This window comes from Oreochromis niloticus, linkage group LG20 (assembly GCF_001858045.2).
Source record: "Oreochromis niloticus isolate F11D_XX linkage group LG20, O_niloticus_UMD_NMBU, whole genome shotgun sequence".
In the NCBI taxonomy this organism is placed as follows: domain Eukaryota; kingdom Metazoa; phylum Chordata; class Actinopteri; order Cichliformes; family Cichlidae; genus Oreochromis; species Oreochromis niloticus.
The window spans coordinates 16,113,189-16,127,999 of NC_031984.2; the positions used below are offsets into that span (position 1 = coordinate 16,113,189).

A 14,811-nucleotide genomic window follows, 5' to 3' on the forward strand; every position below is an offset into this window, starting at 1 on the left:
GAATTACAACTAAGTCAATATGCTCGCTGCACTGCAGGTTTTACAGAGTCAGCACATAGTTAAAGACAGTAACATCCCTCCGTGATTAAGTGGCTGCCAGCATGTAATGGGGACCAGAAATATATCATTATTTGCAGTGAAGCATATAGGATTGAAGAATCTGATGCTTGACTAAGCAGAGTAAGCTGTTCAACCCCGCTGACTTAACCAAGCCGATGCATGAAAGTCTGACCTCATTTGATACGGACGTGACTGAAATAGTTTGAGAACGATGTGCTAAATCTGCAAAACAAATCAGTTCACAAGACTGTGGTGCTGCGTGGCGGTCAGATAATAAATAAGGTCACTTGGTGAAAAGTTTGGTAGACTTTAAGATCAGGTGACACTTAATCACAATGAATTAATAAAGCTGGGTAAGATCAACTGTAAAAAGGTTTGCTGACCTTGCTCCACTGAAGCGTCATCAGCAGACCTTCTGTACACCGTCAGCACATAGTTTTTAAAGATAACATCTTACAGTAAACAGAACAGGATGGAGCAATCACAGCAGAAGGAAATCCAGAAGCTAGATTTTTTTAAAAATGCTTCGGGAGCCAAATATGTACATGGCGTGAAAGTGTTGAGTATCATTTCCTTAGAATTTGATTCCTAGAAGCCAGACTTTCTTGAAAATTTTTTAAGTGGTCTTGAGCAAGTTCTCCGGGCTTTCCGACAGTCTTTAAAAAAAATAAAAATGCAATTCAAATCATTTGTTTCCATTTCTTTAGTTGAATCTACATAAAATATCAAAGATATCACAGCGTGAAATTAAAAAAAGCCTTGCAAGGACCCGAGAGATGCATCTGTTCACTGAAGCCTTGTGAGTAATGGCTTCTGTGGGAGGTTGTTTCTGTCAGAAAGCCATTCAAAAGAAATGAAACTGGATGAAAAGGCTGACCTATGTCGGATTACATAAGAACTCAACTGATAACCAGTGACAACAGGTCTCATGGAAAACTGAATCCAAATTTTGACATTTTTGGTTCAAACCATCACCACTATGTATGGAGGAAGTCATAAAAGAGGTACAACAGTGAGTGGCTACAGCCATCTGTGAAACACGGTGGAAGCTCCGTCATGGTTTGTGACTGCATTTCGGTCAGTGGTGTTGGGGATCTTACTTCATGGAACTATGAAAGCAGAAAGCCCAGTCAGATTTTGATCGATACCATCTGGAAAGCATCTGAGTGGCATCATCTTCATTTTTCAGCATGACAGTGATCTCAAACGCACTGCCAATGCAGTAACAGCATATCTGGATAGAAAAGCACAAAGTTGGGTCTTGAATTGACCTCCCGAAAGCCAATATCGCCATATAATTGAAGCAGTAGGGTCTATTAAGCTGAGAATGGATAAAAAGGCACCCATCATCTAGAGAAGAGCCTTGAATGTGCTTCAGGAGGTCTTGAAGAATTATTCCTGAAGAAAGCTTGCCAAAGAGAGTTCAGGCTGTGTTGGAGAATGAAGGTGGTCTTACAGAATGTTGTCTTATTTTCATTTATGTTTTGGCACACGTTTCTGTTAAACCTGTTTCACATTTCCCCAGCAAAATATAAAGAAATGAAGGGTGGCTCAAGACTTTTGCAAAGTACCATATATGTGAAACGGACAGGCAGAAGTGAGAAATGTGTGTGTGTGTGTGTGTGTGTGTGTGCGCGAGTGGGGATGGGAGGATATGAAATTATCTTAATCATGAAAAAAACATGAAATGTGAACAAAGTCATGACCACACTGGGAGGAAGTGAGGCGAGAGAACGGGCCGGCTCGCTGAGGTGGAATACTCACACTGATAGACAGGGATGTGACAAGGGCAAGGAATGGACACTGAGACAGAAAGCACAACAGTGTCAAGGGGGATGAATAATGTGAGAAGTGGAAACAGATGTGTTTACAGCCATCTTGTCTCTCAGCTGCGTGTCTTGTGTCCTGACAGGAAAGACACAACAGGAGCTGCAGAGGCGACATCGTGGCTCACATGCTGCTCACAGGCTGGCACGTGGAACAAACAGTGAGCTTGAACAGGGCAAAAAATAAATACAGAAATAATACAATTAAAAAAAAAAAAACTGCAGCAGTGTAAATTTGAAATCCGGTGTCCAGTACCAGCTGGATCTTCTGTCGTCCCTTGGGAAGCGGAATTACACAGCAGTTTGTCCTCTTGATGACCCAGAGAAGAGACAGAAGAAATGGGAGAGTGGCGAGAGAAAAACACGTCAAACAGGGCGAAGGGGAGAGGGTTCCTGTTATGCCGGAGTAACGCTCATACCTGATTCTGTAACAGACCGTTATGTAATACCAAAGAATGTTACAAATCCATGCGACAGCCACACATGGGTGCTGTTGCTTTCTCTACTCCGCTGCTTCTTGCTGTCGTGCACGCAGCGGCTCAAACACACACACGCACGCACAGGCTGTGCACCCCGTAAGGCACTGTTGTTCTCCATTATTCAAACATGTGATTTAACCAGATATGAGAGGATGGGCCCTTGAATGCATGGTGTCAGCACATAGATCACACACACACATGAAGCTGTGTGTGTGTGTGTGTGTGTGTGTGTGTGTGTGTGTGTGTGTGTGTGTGTGTGTGTGTGTGTGTGTGTGTGTGTGTGTGTGTAGATAGATAGGCAAAGACACTAACAGATGACAGCAAAACCTTTGAATGGCACAACACTCAAAAGAATCATAACGAATGCCCGTGTGTGTGAATGCCAAAACAATTCTTGAGATCTTAAGAGCTGCCCCCTGTGCGTGTGTCTGACAGCTAAGTGACACTGGTGTTAGCATACCAAAGCCTTGTGTTTCCCAGACTCCATTAAGATGTGGCTGCTCCAGCCAGGCCCCTGTGCGTCTGCGAAATCCCTTTGTGCACAAACACACACACACACACACACACACACACACACTGGGACTGCTTTTACACAGCAGCAGAGAAGCAAGTATATTTTTTGCACACTTCCAAGCACATCATATAATAAAGCACAGCCCTCTCCTTGTGCATGTGTAGTTTATGGGATCCAGTGTGAGAAGTGGTGCACAAATTCCATGGAATTCAGTTTGAGTTCGTTCCCTGTTGTTTTGCATTTCCTTTACTGATAAGATAATTCAGTTATCAGATGTCACTTCTGTTAACCGCTGGAGATACTCAGCTAAATGTGCTAAACACCATAGGGCTGGAGCTGCTACTCATTTTGTTTTTGGTTTCACCCAGCGGGGAACTGGGTGATAGGTCAGAGGGTCTGAATAAGGATCATTTTTGTCTGAGGATCCGGTCTGTACAGCATTAACTGACAGCAGAGCATTCAGAAAAACAGGACTGCACTTAAAGAAAAAGAGGAATCTGGCCCCAGCAAAGTGGAACTTTGTTGTCAACTGTGAATCACAAGATCCTCAGGCCAAAAATACAGACAAAAATCCTCTGTTAAGGAAGGAGTTTTAGAAGGAACAGGATGCCGTTTATATCCCCTGGTGTCAATGTAGAGCCCTTCTGCACTCGTGCATGCACTTATGTTTTTAGTAAAATTAATTAAGGAGCCTAGCAGAAGTCATTTCAAGCTACTGTAAGCTACTTCCAGCTGAGCTCCAGTGTTGGCTGCTCTTGACCGACTTGGCCAGTTTGTGTTCTGCATCTTGTTCAAAGTGATGAAATATAAACTGAAGGTCTCTTAAGAGCAAGCATGTCTGCGTGTACGTGTTTACACTGTGAAGTAGTCGTCGTGTGTGAAGTGTATCCTTGTTGTGATTTATAATATTTAAGAGTCACTGACCACACTGGGAAGAGGCAGCCGTTCCAGTCAGCTCACAGAATGGAGATTGATCTCAATGCAGACAGAGAAACAAACACACAGGCAGGCAGAAAGCTATCTTTACAAGTTTTACTTTTATTGGTGTACTCTGACAATAACAATGATGGTATAAAAGAAAAATCTCCATCATACAAATTTCAATAATCAAAAGATAATATGCCAATACACAAACGGATCCACATAAGGCTGACATCAAGTTTTGACAAGTGGCTTCAAATGGCTTCAGTTCAAGGAGATAGTCTCTCCTTACAATCAGAGGAGATAAATTTTAAATTTAGCTGTATTTTGTTTCTCTTTCTTTTTTTTTTTAAATAGTTAGCTTTCATACAAAAAAATAATTTGTGTGGATTTTGGAGTGGATTGTGGTCGCTGGTTTGGGTGTCTGTGTTTCATTGCATTGTAAGCATAAGGTGTTGTTTTTTTGGCTGAAACACTGCTATCCCGCAGCGCTCTCCTGTGACCTGCGCCTTATCTCAGCTGCTGTCACTATTAAAAAGAAACGTCACGTGCAGATACAAGGACAGTTAAATTCATCAAAGGATTTACGCCTCTGTCTGCCACGACGTGTGCCTTGCATTGCGACAGCGCGTTAAAATACAGGGAGGTCTGCGGGATGCAGAACACCTCTGAGATCGTGAGAGGAATTTAAAATTTATGAAATGAGGTTATTTTTCCATCAGAAACAAAAAGGTCTGTGCTGGGAAGCAGTGATGTAAAAACATTGATGTCACTGTGTAAGCTTTACTAGCACTTAAATGGCACCGGATAAACCCACAAGCCAAACCCTCCCGAAGCCTTGTTCTTTAGCATCTGTAGTGAATTAAGACCTTATAGAATTTCTAAAACACTACACACAACAATATTTACAATGATAATTATCTTGATATGCACTTTTTTTTCAATTTAAATATTTTTGCTTATAAAAAAAATAAAATAAAAACTTGAATGGAAAACAACGAAAAAACAAAAACAAGAACAAACCCAAAAACACTGCAATAAATTAAGAAGCTTTAAGGCTGCCAGTTTTGTCAGATGCCCAAAGAATGGTCCCTTCATTTAAACTGGCACAGAATGGATGAGGTGAGATAATGGAACGATGAAGACTCTTTACTGAGCAGCAGTCTTGGTCTGGGTCTGGACTGACACCAGGTACATTTTATTTATGTATATATATATATAGATAGATAGATAGATAGAACTGGAACAAGACTAGCCAACATGCTCTTATCACCGAGTAAAATCAATCTACTTCCTGTTTTAGATAAAAGCAGAAGTACTGACTGATTTGTCCCTGTTGCAAGGTCACAAAAAACACAAAGCTGTGTACTAGTCTCTTCAAAGATGGTGTTGGCTTATGAAGCTGCTCGTTCTTCATTGTGGAGTATAAAGCCTAATACTGACCCTAACCAGGTCTCGATCAGAGGGCCTCTTTGTATTAAGATGTCCTGTGTGGTCCATCTCTTTACCTGAACACTCAATTTAAAACCATTTGGCTTTTGCTATAAGTCCACCTAGCTTTTAATTTAAAGCAATGAAACATTAAAAAAAAGAGATAATATACAGTGCATTATGTAGGTACCAAGACCTAGAATAATAACCTACCAGTTGTTCACAACAAGGTCACTATAAATAATTTTGTCATCAGTGCTGCAAAACCAAAAGGAAAAAAACCAAAACAAAACAGAAACTTTGAAACCTAGGAGGATAGGTAGACCTCGGAAAGGTTTAGCCATTTCACTCAAACGCACGTGGAAAAGAAAACTCAACTAAAATGCTCCTACTGTCTGTGACTTCCACTGGACACCTCCTGGGTGAAAGGCTAGGAAGTAAACGTGCTTCTGCTTGCGGCAATTTGGATCAACTTTAAGGTGGAAAGGCAACAGGCTTACAAATGTATGGATGTAAACATGCTCAACATCCGCTCCTGTAATTGGATTTAAAATGTAAAGTTTAAAGGATGTTTTGCCTGTCAATACCAGCCTCTGTGATGTTGGGATTGGTTCCAGTAAGCACGCAGAGAGAGTCCCTAGAAGGGACCTCTGGAAGGTCAGCACCATTGATCATCAATTAGTATAATGGAGGTGATCAGTGAAAGACAGTGACCAGTAGCATTTTCTGATTCTGTGTCTTGCTCTTCCTGTGGTTGTCACACAAAATGGCCTCCTCCAATATGTCTGCTCAGGAGATTAACATTTAATACCAGGCTACAGGTCCCATTCCATTTCATTAGAAGCAGTTATCTATCTATCTATGCATTTTCTTAAGAGGGAATAAGAATCTGAATGAAATGGAACAGCCTCATTTACACAGACCTGAACCTCACCGCCCCACACAATTACGCATGACTACATTTCAGTGCATCTATATCAGTTTGTGTCACCTATTAAACCGTCACATTAACTGCAAGATAAAATAAAAACTGAACAATTAAGGAAAATAATCCAAAAAAATAAATAAAATGAGGTCCAGCCTCTTTGCTCCATATTTCATTGTGGGAACAACAGTAAGTCAACCACCAATATTTTCCTCAAAAAGGTACATGTTAAGTAATGCGTACAAGGCGATTTGTGTGAAATGAAGTAGCTGCATGACTAGAGGACAGACAGTGAGGACAGTAAAGTCTGTATGATATATTAAAAAGGAACTTCATTTACAGTATTGGGATTTTACTGAAATCAACACTGTCAAACACACACAAATCGGAGAGGAGCATTACACTTCTATGTACTGCCAGAGAGTTGTCTGTGTCTAATGCACAGTGAAAGGCTGCATGCCACTGAACATAAACCTCTGTTTAGAGCACCCTCCTCTATCAAAAAAAAAAAAAAAATGAATTTCACAAGAAATCTCACAAGCCAAAGCCTGGCCACAAGTTAACAAAGCTAATCAGTGGTTATAACCTGACACTTCAGATAAGGATTGAGACAAGCTGTGGATTTTTTCCCACCAATCTAAATGTTGATAAAGAAAGAGGTGTAATTTAAAAAGTAAAGGCAGCCATCGAATGGTAGTTGTATTTTCACAGGGCCCAAAGTGAAGCAGGGCTGGCTAACAGTATTACAAAGACTACACAATCTGCAAAATAACAAAGCAAACGCTTCTGTAAACACCAGTGACAGTTACAGCAATCAAGTATTTTCTAATTCCAATTCTCTTTTGTCACAATGAAGGTGAGTAAACATTGAAGACGTGAAACCTAAAAATAAAAAAGGCAAGTGTTTATCTCTCCCTGGCCCGAATTCACACCCGCATGCCAAGTGAGGTCTGCAACCTGCCGGTCAAAGCTTCAGAAGCAAAGTCTCCCGGGACGTCACCCCGATAACTTTGAACCGACAACGAGACACATACAGGCCATTTGCATAGCTCTCCCTCACTTACACACAGACACGCAAACAGGCACACGCAACTTCTGAACAGGGTGGCATGTTTGCTTAGGCAAAGTTGGGTTGAGTGTGAAGTTTGCATACGCAGTCACTTCTTCTCTCTAATCCAATGAGGGTATGCTAGCACCCGCGCTATTGCATCTGTATAGTGAGGAAGTCAGGGCTAAAGTTCTGCTGTCTGATATTACAGCTTATTGCTAACAGGATGAACATTGCACTCCAACATACAGCCACTTGCAGGCAGGCAGGACATTCCATGCAATTACGCAAACATCAGTCTTTAAATCGTGTGCTTAAAAGACAAAACACAAGAGATGGTTAAGGAAACAATATTCTCTAAACTTAGAAAGAAAAACTATTTCACATACAATATATAACCACAGCCTCTAACTCCCTATGTCATCTTCTCTTGCTCTCTTTTCTTGTAGATTTGGCATACCGTATGCAGAACCAGCTGCAAGAGTCCACTCGCTTAAAGTTGATGTGTGGTGTTATGTGTGCATGCAAATGTTTCACAGGCGTACTGCATTTATGAAATAAGAAGTGCAAGAGAAAAGTGATAAAAAAAAAAAAAAAATCATAGCCTCAGGACAATGTCAGCACATTTAAGCCAAACTCTGCGTGCATGTGTGGTGTGTGTGTGTTTATGTGCGTGCACTTAAACGTATGTGTACCATAACCTATCGAAATCATCGAGCACAGAGGTGCCACGAGGAGCTAGTGATGGACAGAAGAAGAAAATGAATTGAGGAATGAATGCTGAAGGCCAAAATGGTGCAAAAGGCATGTGGAGACTGAAGTCTAGATAAGCCCAGATGAGAGGAGTGATGGACTGTGGCACAAACAAGTGCAGCATTTATCCCTATTTTCTTATATGATTTATCAAACATATGCTTTTGATTCTCCTTTTTTTTTTTTGCATACAACCAAAATAAAAAAAGCAATAAATCTGTCAACTAAAAAGTCCTAAGCAGTGTTGCAACTGGTGAGATATGGCTGATGTCCCAAAGGACTTTGATTTTGCAGTCCAGCTCTGCCTACGTCAGTAGTCAGCTATTGGTGCAAGCTTTCTGCTCAAGCTGACTGTGATGTTGGTGTAGAGAGGCATTCTGGACACTAGGGGGGAGTAGTTTAGGTTGTTAAGACCATCCACCTTCTGTCTCTCCTTTGAGTGACGGAGAAGACTATACCTGCAGGCGCAAAACAAGAGGAGAAAACAGAACACAGTAAGAAGCACTTTTCTCTCGTTACATGTGAAAAGGATGGCAAAATTTTTTGGCAAAAGTCCAAAGTTTGTGCCAAATGGAGTGATTCTTGTCTAAACAGTCAAAAATACCTCATTTGTGGCCCAGGATTGTAACCTACTACTTATGTACATCACTAAATGTTCAAAGCCGCAAGTTTGACAAAGAACGAGCAGTTGCCTCAACAAAACTAAGCAAGAGCCCACTGCCTCTTAATCAGCCACTGTTTCTAACCACAGTGGTGTTTCTAAACAACTTTAAAATATCTCAGAGGAGTTGGCATGGGGGCAGTCTGCTGCAGGACTAACACAGACTATATATACACACTTGCACTCTTTTAGTCTCCTGCTATGTTGTACCATCGATTTCATACATTTTTCAACAGAAGAAAACTTTTGCATACTAGATGACTAAAAAGCTGGAAAGTGCTTTGGATCAATTCATATCAGAGTGTGACATGAATAAAAGTTATTCGACTTCATTAATGGAAACCACCCTTCACATTCAGGCGAGCTGCCAAAGTACAGCTCTGGACTGCAAAAATTCCTTAACAAACAGCTGCACTGTGTGACAAATATCCTCATTCATGTAAATGTAAAAGTGCAAAGAGTAAAATTGAAAGCTGACTAAACTGAGACAGAGGGCTACACCCCTGCTGCCTCAGTTTAGTCAGGCAAAGTGACCATCAGGCTGGGCTTAGAAGAGAAAGGAGCTAAAACATAACATTTCAAACAGAGGGGATAAAATAGTTTGACATAAAATGTGCAAACGTATTCTAGTAGATCCCTAAATGATATGAGTATATGAGTAGCTTAAATTTAAGGCTTATTTTAAAGTTACATAAGTGAAAATAAATTCCACTTAGTACTGTAGTACTATGTAAAGAAACAAGATAAAAGCACCTTAAAAGATGGCTACAATGTAACAATGAGCGTGTACTATCCTGTTTAGACAGGAAGCTCAACTGCACTACTTATTTTCACAGGAAAACCTCATCATAAGACTCATGCTACTCATCTAATCATGACAACGTTGACCAAGGGATTTTTAAAGTCAATTTTTGGTAATTATCATCATTTTCTATCCAGTATAGACTCTCTAGGTTTCCTATTAACAAATGAAAGAAACATTTATTCTTTGGGCCATTTTTAAGTTACTCAGGAATTTAGCCCTAAAGCATACGAGCATATCACATGCAAAGTCTTTAAAAGAGTGGAAATTCTATCAAAGGTACTGCTTTGGCTTTTCATGTGACTGGCTTACATCACATGAGTCTAAGCCTCATTGCAATTATCAGCTTCCTCCTTTGGTTGGGAGTGTGTGTTATGTACTGTTTGGAAGTGAGCTGTGAAAACCTAGGACACTAACCTGCCCAGGAACTGCACTTCTCCGCGATGGTGATGTGGAATAGACATGTAGCGTCCCAGGTCTCCATGTGGTCTGCTTACTGTGTAATTGGCAAACTGCACCCTACACAAACATATTTAAAAATGTAATCCATATTGTACACAGTTGGGAGGAAAAGGCATTGTGTTTATGATCCTGCAATAATAATAATGACAATAATGCCTCTGATAGCTGAGCTATAATACATCAGAAAGATTTCATAGTAAATGCAAAAAGGAAGGATTTCATGGAAACAAATATACAAGAGAATCAGTGAGACTTGGTAGTGTGATTTACTCTGTGTGTACAGCTGCCTGTTAGTTGTGTAGGTGGGGGAAACGCTCTGGGCCGAAGTGGGAGAAAACAATACAATACAATAGCCTTCTATGTGCCAAATGGCCTACCTCATCACTTGAGGATGCCTAATGTCAACACTACTGTTAACCACGTGCTGCAGCTCTATCAGAAAGGCCAGTGTGTGTTTGTCTGTACAAGTTGCCCTCACCTGTTCCAGAGGTCATCGTCCTCTCCTCCCCAGCCCCAGAACGCATTGGGAAATCCATTAATCTTTTTGAACTGCTTAACCATCAGGCCACTGACACCACCGAAGAACTCATTATACGGAAGCCTTGGAGGGACAATTATACATATTGAGATGCAATTTGGGGTCCGAATACATGTACTCTGCAATTCCCCAAAGACAATAATCAGGACTCACATGTAGGAATACTTGTCCAGTTTGACCGCAAAGTGTCGGGGCATGTCTGTACAGCCGTAGTAGTTTCTGTCATTCTCCATTAGATGGTCTACATCGTGGAAGATCAGACAGTCCCAGTTCAGGTCCTTCATAGCTTCCTTGTAGCCAACATTGAACAACATGGCTCGGTTAAATGGCTCTGTACCCGCCTAAAGAAAAAAGAAGATACTTTGGTATAGATGCCTTGTTATAAAAAAAAGGAAGATAATAGGTTATAACTGTTTTAAATAATATATATATATCTTCCATAAAACAGTGGCTTGAGATGAAATTCATGTAGTTGTTTACCTCTGAATTCAATTGATTGATTGTGAAAATAAGTGAACCTACTTGTTCTATGATATAAAAGGCAAACTGGAGTCTCTGTTTCTGCAGCACTGGCACCAGGTGTCTCAGGAGAATGGGCAAGTGTTCATGTCGGTTCCTGAAGGGAACTAGGATTGCCACCTAGGTACACAAAGGAGAATAACATGGGACTTGAATATATTGCAAAGATATAGAGATAAATCCAGTACAAAAATTTTCAGGTGATGTCCCAGCAGTAGGGTGAGTTAGAGCAGATAGCACCTTTACGTGTCCAAATCAACACTAATACTGAAATAGAGCTTAACATGTTTGTCCGATCTGGTCATCTTGATCAGCATCTTAGTGTGTGCTGTGTGAAACCACTAAAATATTCCAATTAGCACCTGATTTATCACAAGATTGGCGGATTTGCCATAGATTTGTAATAATGGCTGTTCTTGTTTTCCAGTTTCTTTTGAAGATCAATAAAAAAAGCGAAATATTCACAGAAAAGAACTGGCTAGGAGAAGATAAGAAAGAGACAGGTGTAAAAACAAAAAAAAGAAAGAGAGAGAGAGAGAGAGAGAGAAAGAGACTGCTGGCTAATGAGATAAACAGGGGAAAAATTCTGTCAGACCATACACGGTCCTTTGGGGCAAAGGAATGTGAGAGAGATACAGACAGATGGGAGGCAAGATCACTCTACCGGGCAAAAAAAAAAAAAAAAGTACTGTTAGGCTAAAGATTAAAGATTGAAACAATACTGCAAAGCACAAACACAGGCTGGAATTTAGGTTACTTCCTGTACTTTGTGTTTATGTGTACCATTTCTGGAATTTGAATGTCAAATAGAAGAGCTCCATCAATCTTATTTGCACAGGGAGCAACAGAATAAAAGAAAGGGCATAAAAGGAAAGGTACACATAGGAGAAATTCTGGTAATTCCTCTCATCATTACCTTTCCATGAGGACATTAAAGCCCTGTTGAGGTAGAGAATATGTTTTAGTGCTGGCTTTACTACTGTAACGGTGATAGTATTTATGGCTAAGCTTTTATGTTCTTCACAGCTTCAATCAGACACGGTACTTGACCTATGTTGTGGACTATGTGTGCTAAACACATGCATAGACGTCAACAGATCAGACCATTATTAAACTGCTATTGCTTATTTATTATACATAATACTTATTTGCTGTGAGATTTCAGATCGATCCTGTCTCAGTGTCTGATAATTTATCATAAGTAATTTATGAAGTAACTCCTGCTATGCTATGCTCCGTGTATAAATAAACACAACTTTCTTGTGTTGTCATGGAGAGTTTCTGCTGCTGTCTAATGCCGCAGAAACGCAAAAAGAAAGAACTTTTGTGGAAACAATATTTTTGTCTTTATTCCAATTTTAAGGTTTTGCTGTTCATTTGACATTGCTATGCAAACTCTGTATTGAAACACTGAACACTCAGAGTAGAAACTCTTGCATTACTATTGCCTACATTACTTTTAGCAAGGTGTTAAAAAAGATAGCAACTAAGCACGCACATATATCGGCGTTATTGTGGGGCAAAGGCTGGTTTTAGCAGGCCCAGCGCTACAAACATAATGCTGCTGCACTGTGTGAGAGGTATTGTTTATATAAAAAATGCAATAAGTCGTCCGGAAACAGTTGCACAACCATTCGACCATCTACAAACAGGTGACAATTGAACAGAAACCCAAGTATGCAGAGCACATGCATGCTATGGTGTGCAGAGCTCTTTGCAATGTCACAGGAGGGTTAAGCAACATTTCTCAAGAAGTTCTGTTTGATGTTCTTTTGCTGAGCCATACTTTAACAATATACAAACCACTCTATGAAGCCACTATTTCTTGCTCCATCGGCCACATTGCACACAAGATTGTTTTTTTTCAGTGGGCACTTACCTTCCAGCGAGGTAAACAGTCTGTGGGCTTCCAGTAGCCTCCAGGGACAATGTTGGGCTTTCCCTCCAGCAAGGATCTTTCTACTTCTTCAAGAGATATCTCACTCATATTCACTTCCAACCTGCCCTCTGTGCGTGGGGGAAAGAGAGAGTGAGAGGGAGTCAAGCAACAGTCATGAAGCACGAAAGGTCAAGAGCGTGGGGGAGAAAATAAGAGACACGGTGTGCGAGCAAAGAAGAACAGTAGAGAGAGGAAAAAGATCCACTTGTGCTATAACACCATCCTGTATTTGATGTGTCATCAATCAAAGCTAATATAAAACATATTTTTGAAACAGTTTCACAGCTCAATACTACAACAAATAAGTACAGAGGCATAATGAACATTTCCACTGAGAGCCTTTTTTTCATTTGTTACCTACTTTTACTGCAGAGAATTCAAATTAAACTTTAAAATCATAACTCTAACAGTGCACTCACTCATGGTGGGCAGCCTCTCAGGGCAAACTTGTGAGGGGAGGTAGGTGAAACCTTCGGGAAGGTATGTAGTGGGAAGAGCATCGCTTTCGCTGAAGTTGAAATCATAGGAATAATCTGAAAGTGAAAACAAAAATCTGCACGTTTCAACATGACCGGCTTCACGCTTTGATGTACAGCGTGTATAAAAAAAAAGAAAATCATTTGATTTCAGGAGGCGGACATTTTCTAAAGTAATGCACACAGAAGCTAACAGTAATTTTTAACATACATGGTTGAATACAATATGAATACATGTCTGTATTATAGTCAAACTTGTCCCATACTTTTGCGAGCATGTCTGGAGCCACGGCTGTAATGCCACCAACAGGCAATCACGTGAAACTTACAATTCCCCTTTTTCCAACAGCACGTGTTTCGATCATTACCGGTAAACAGCTGCAGAACTAAAGGACTTTGAAACTGATTGATTCTTTTTGATACACCCGGTATTTTCCCAACAGCTTTTCACTGTCATTCAAAATATCTTTTGTAGTAAAAGCAAGCATGAGTCACTTATTGGAAAGCAAACAGACTTAACTGTGAAAACATAAGAGCGCTTTTTCTTTTACTTCCTCATTCTCTTGTAAGGATATGAAAGACAGCATTTGTGCTAAACTTTTCTAATATAGTGTGCATGGGCATGTTTTTACCTGTGCCATTTATGCTGTAAGCCCCCCTCACTACTTGCTCCAGAACCTGAGCTCCAATGTTCTTCACGTTCTCTCTGATCTGGATCCCTCTGGCCTGGACCATGAACACATACTCATTCACTACGGACAGAAGAAAAAACAGGCGAAAAAAAAAAAGAATTAATACACTTCATTATTAAACACAGACTGAGGCATGTATTTAAGAAACCCAAGCACAGACATGAATCATATTATGTTAACGCAAAACCACTTTTAAAAATGTTTTAAATGTCTGAGAATCCATATATTCATTCTCAGACCCCTTATCCTTTCACTTCTTCTTTCTGAGAATTATTTCAAACAATATTCATGTTTAAGAAATCAGGTTGCACTAGGTTGCACTGCAAACATCATGGGTGTGCTCAGTAAGGAGGGAATTTCCCAACTAAATATCAAGAGGCCGACCGATGGCATGTTAATGTATATTGAAGAGAAGCAGTGGGAGAAGAGGTTAAACTTAAACTTTTTTATGAAAATGAAAAAGGATTTTTAGTGATTGATTAACTTCCTTCTATGGTAGCCGCAATATTTTACTATACTATACTAAGCAGTCATAAAGGTCTGAAAACCACTGCATCTTTTTGAAGCCTTCTTTTTCGTGAGAAAGTGTGACGGGCACATATAGGATGTGGCTGAAACTACACAGCAAAGAGTCACATACAGGAAACAGGAAGTCGAAAAAGATTCTAGGTGAATCTGCCAGTCTGTGGAATTGTAGTGAGATTACTATTGTACCAGTGACATCTCATCAAACTGACACAATATTATGTAGAAGATCTGTTTGCT

General features: G+C 40.2%; 1 protein-coding gene across 1 annotated transcript in view; it reads right to left on the reverse strand.

Moving 5' to 3' along the window:
• Nucleotides 1–3,897: 3,897 nt before the first annotated feature.
• b4galt5 (UDP-Gal:betaGlcNAc beta 1,4- galactosyltransferase, polypeptide 5) overlaps nt 3,898–14,811 on the reverse strand; it is a 31,070-nt gene continuing 20,156 nt past the window's right edge. Inside the window, exons 2-9 of the mRNA XM_003439026.5 lie at nt 13,987–14,106; nt 13,298–13,411; nt 12,819–12,946; nt 10,943–11,059; nt 10,574–10,761; nt 10,361–10,483; nt 9,838–9,939; nt 3,898–8,415 (exon numbers count right to left, since the gene is read on the reverse strand). Coding sequence (XP_003439074.1) covers nt 8,268–8,415; nt 9,838–9,939; nt 10,361–10,483; nt 10,574–10,761; nt 10,943–11,059; nt 12,819–12,946; nt 13,298–13,411; nt 13,987–14,106 — 1,040 coding nt within the window. The 3' untranslated portion in view covers nt 3,898–8,267. The remainder of the gene's footprint in view (nt 8,416–9,837; nt 9,940–10,360; nt 10,484–10,573; nt 10,762–10,942; nt 11,060–12,818; nt 12,947–13,297; nt 13,412–13,986; nt 14,107–14,811) is intronic.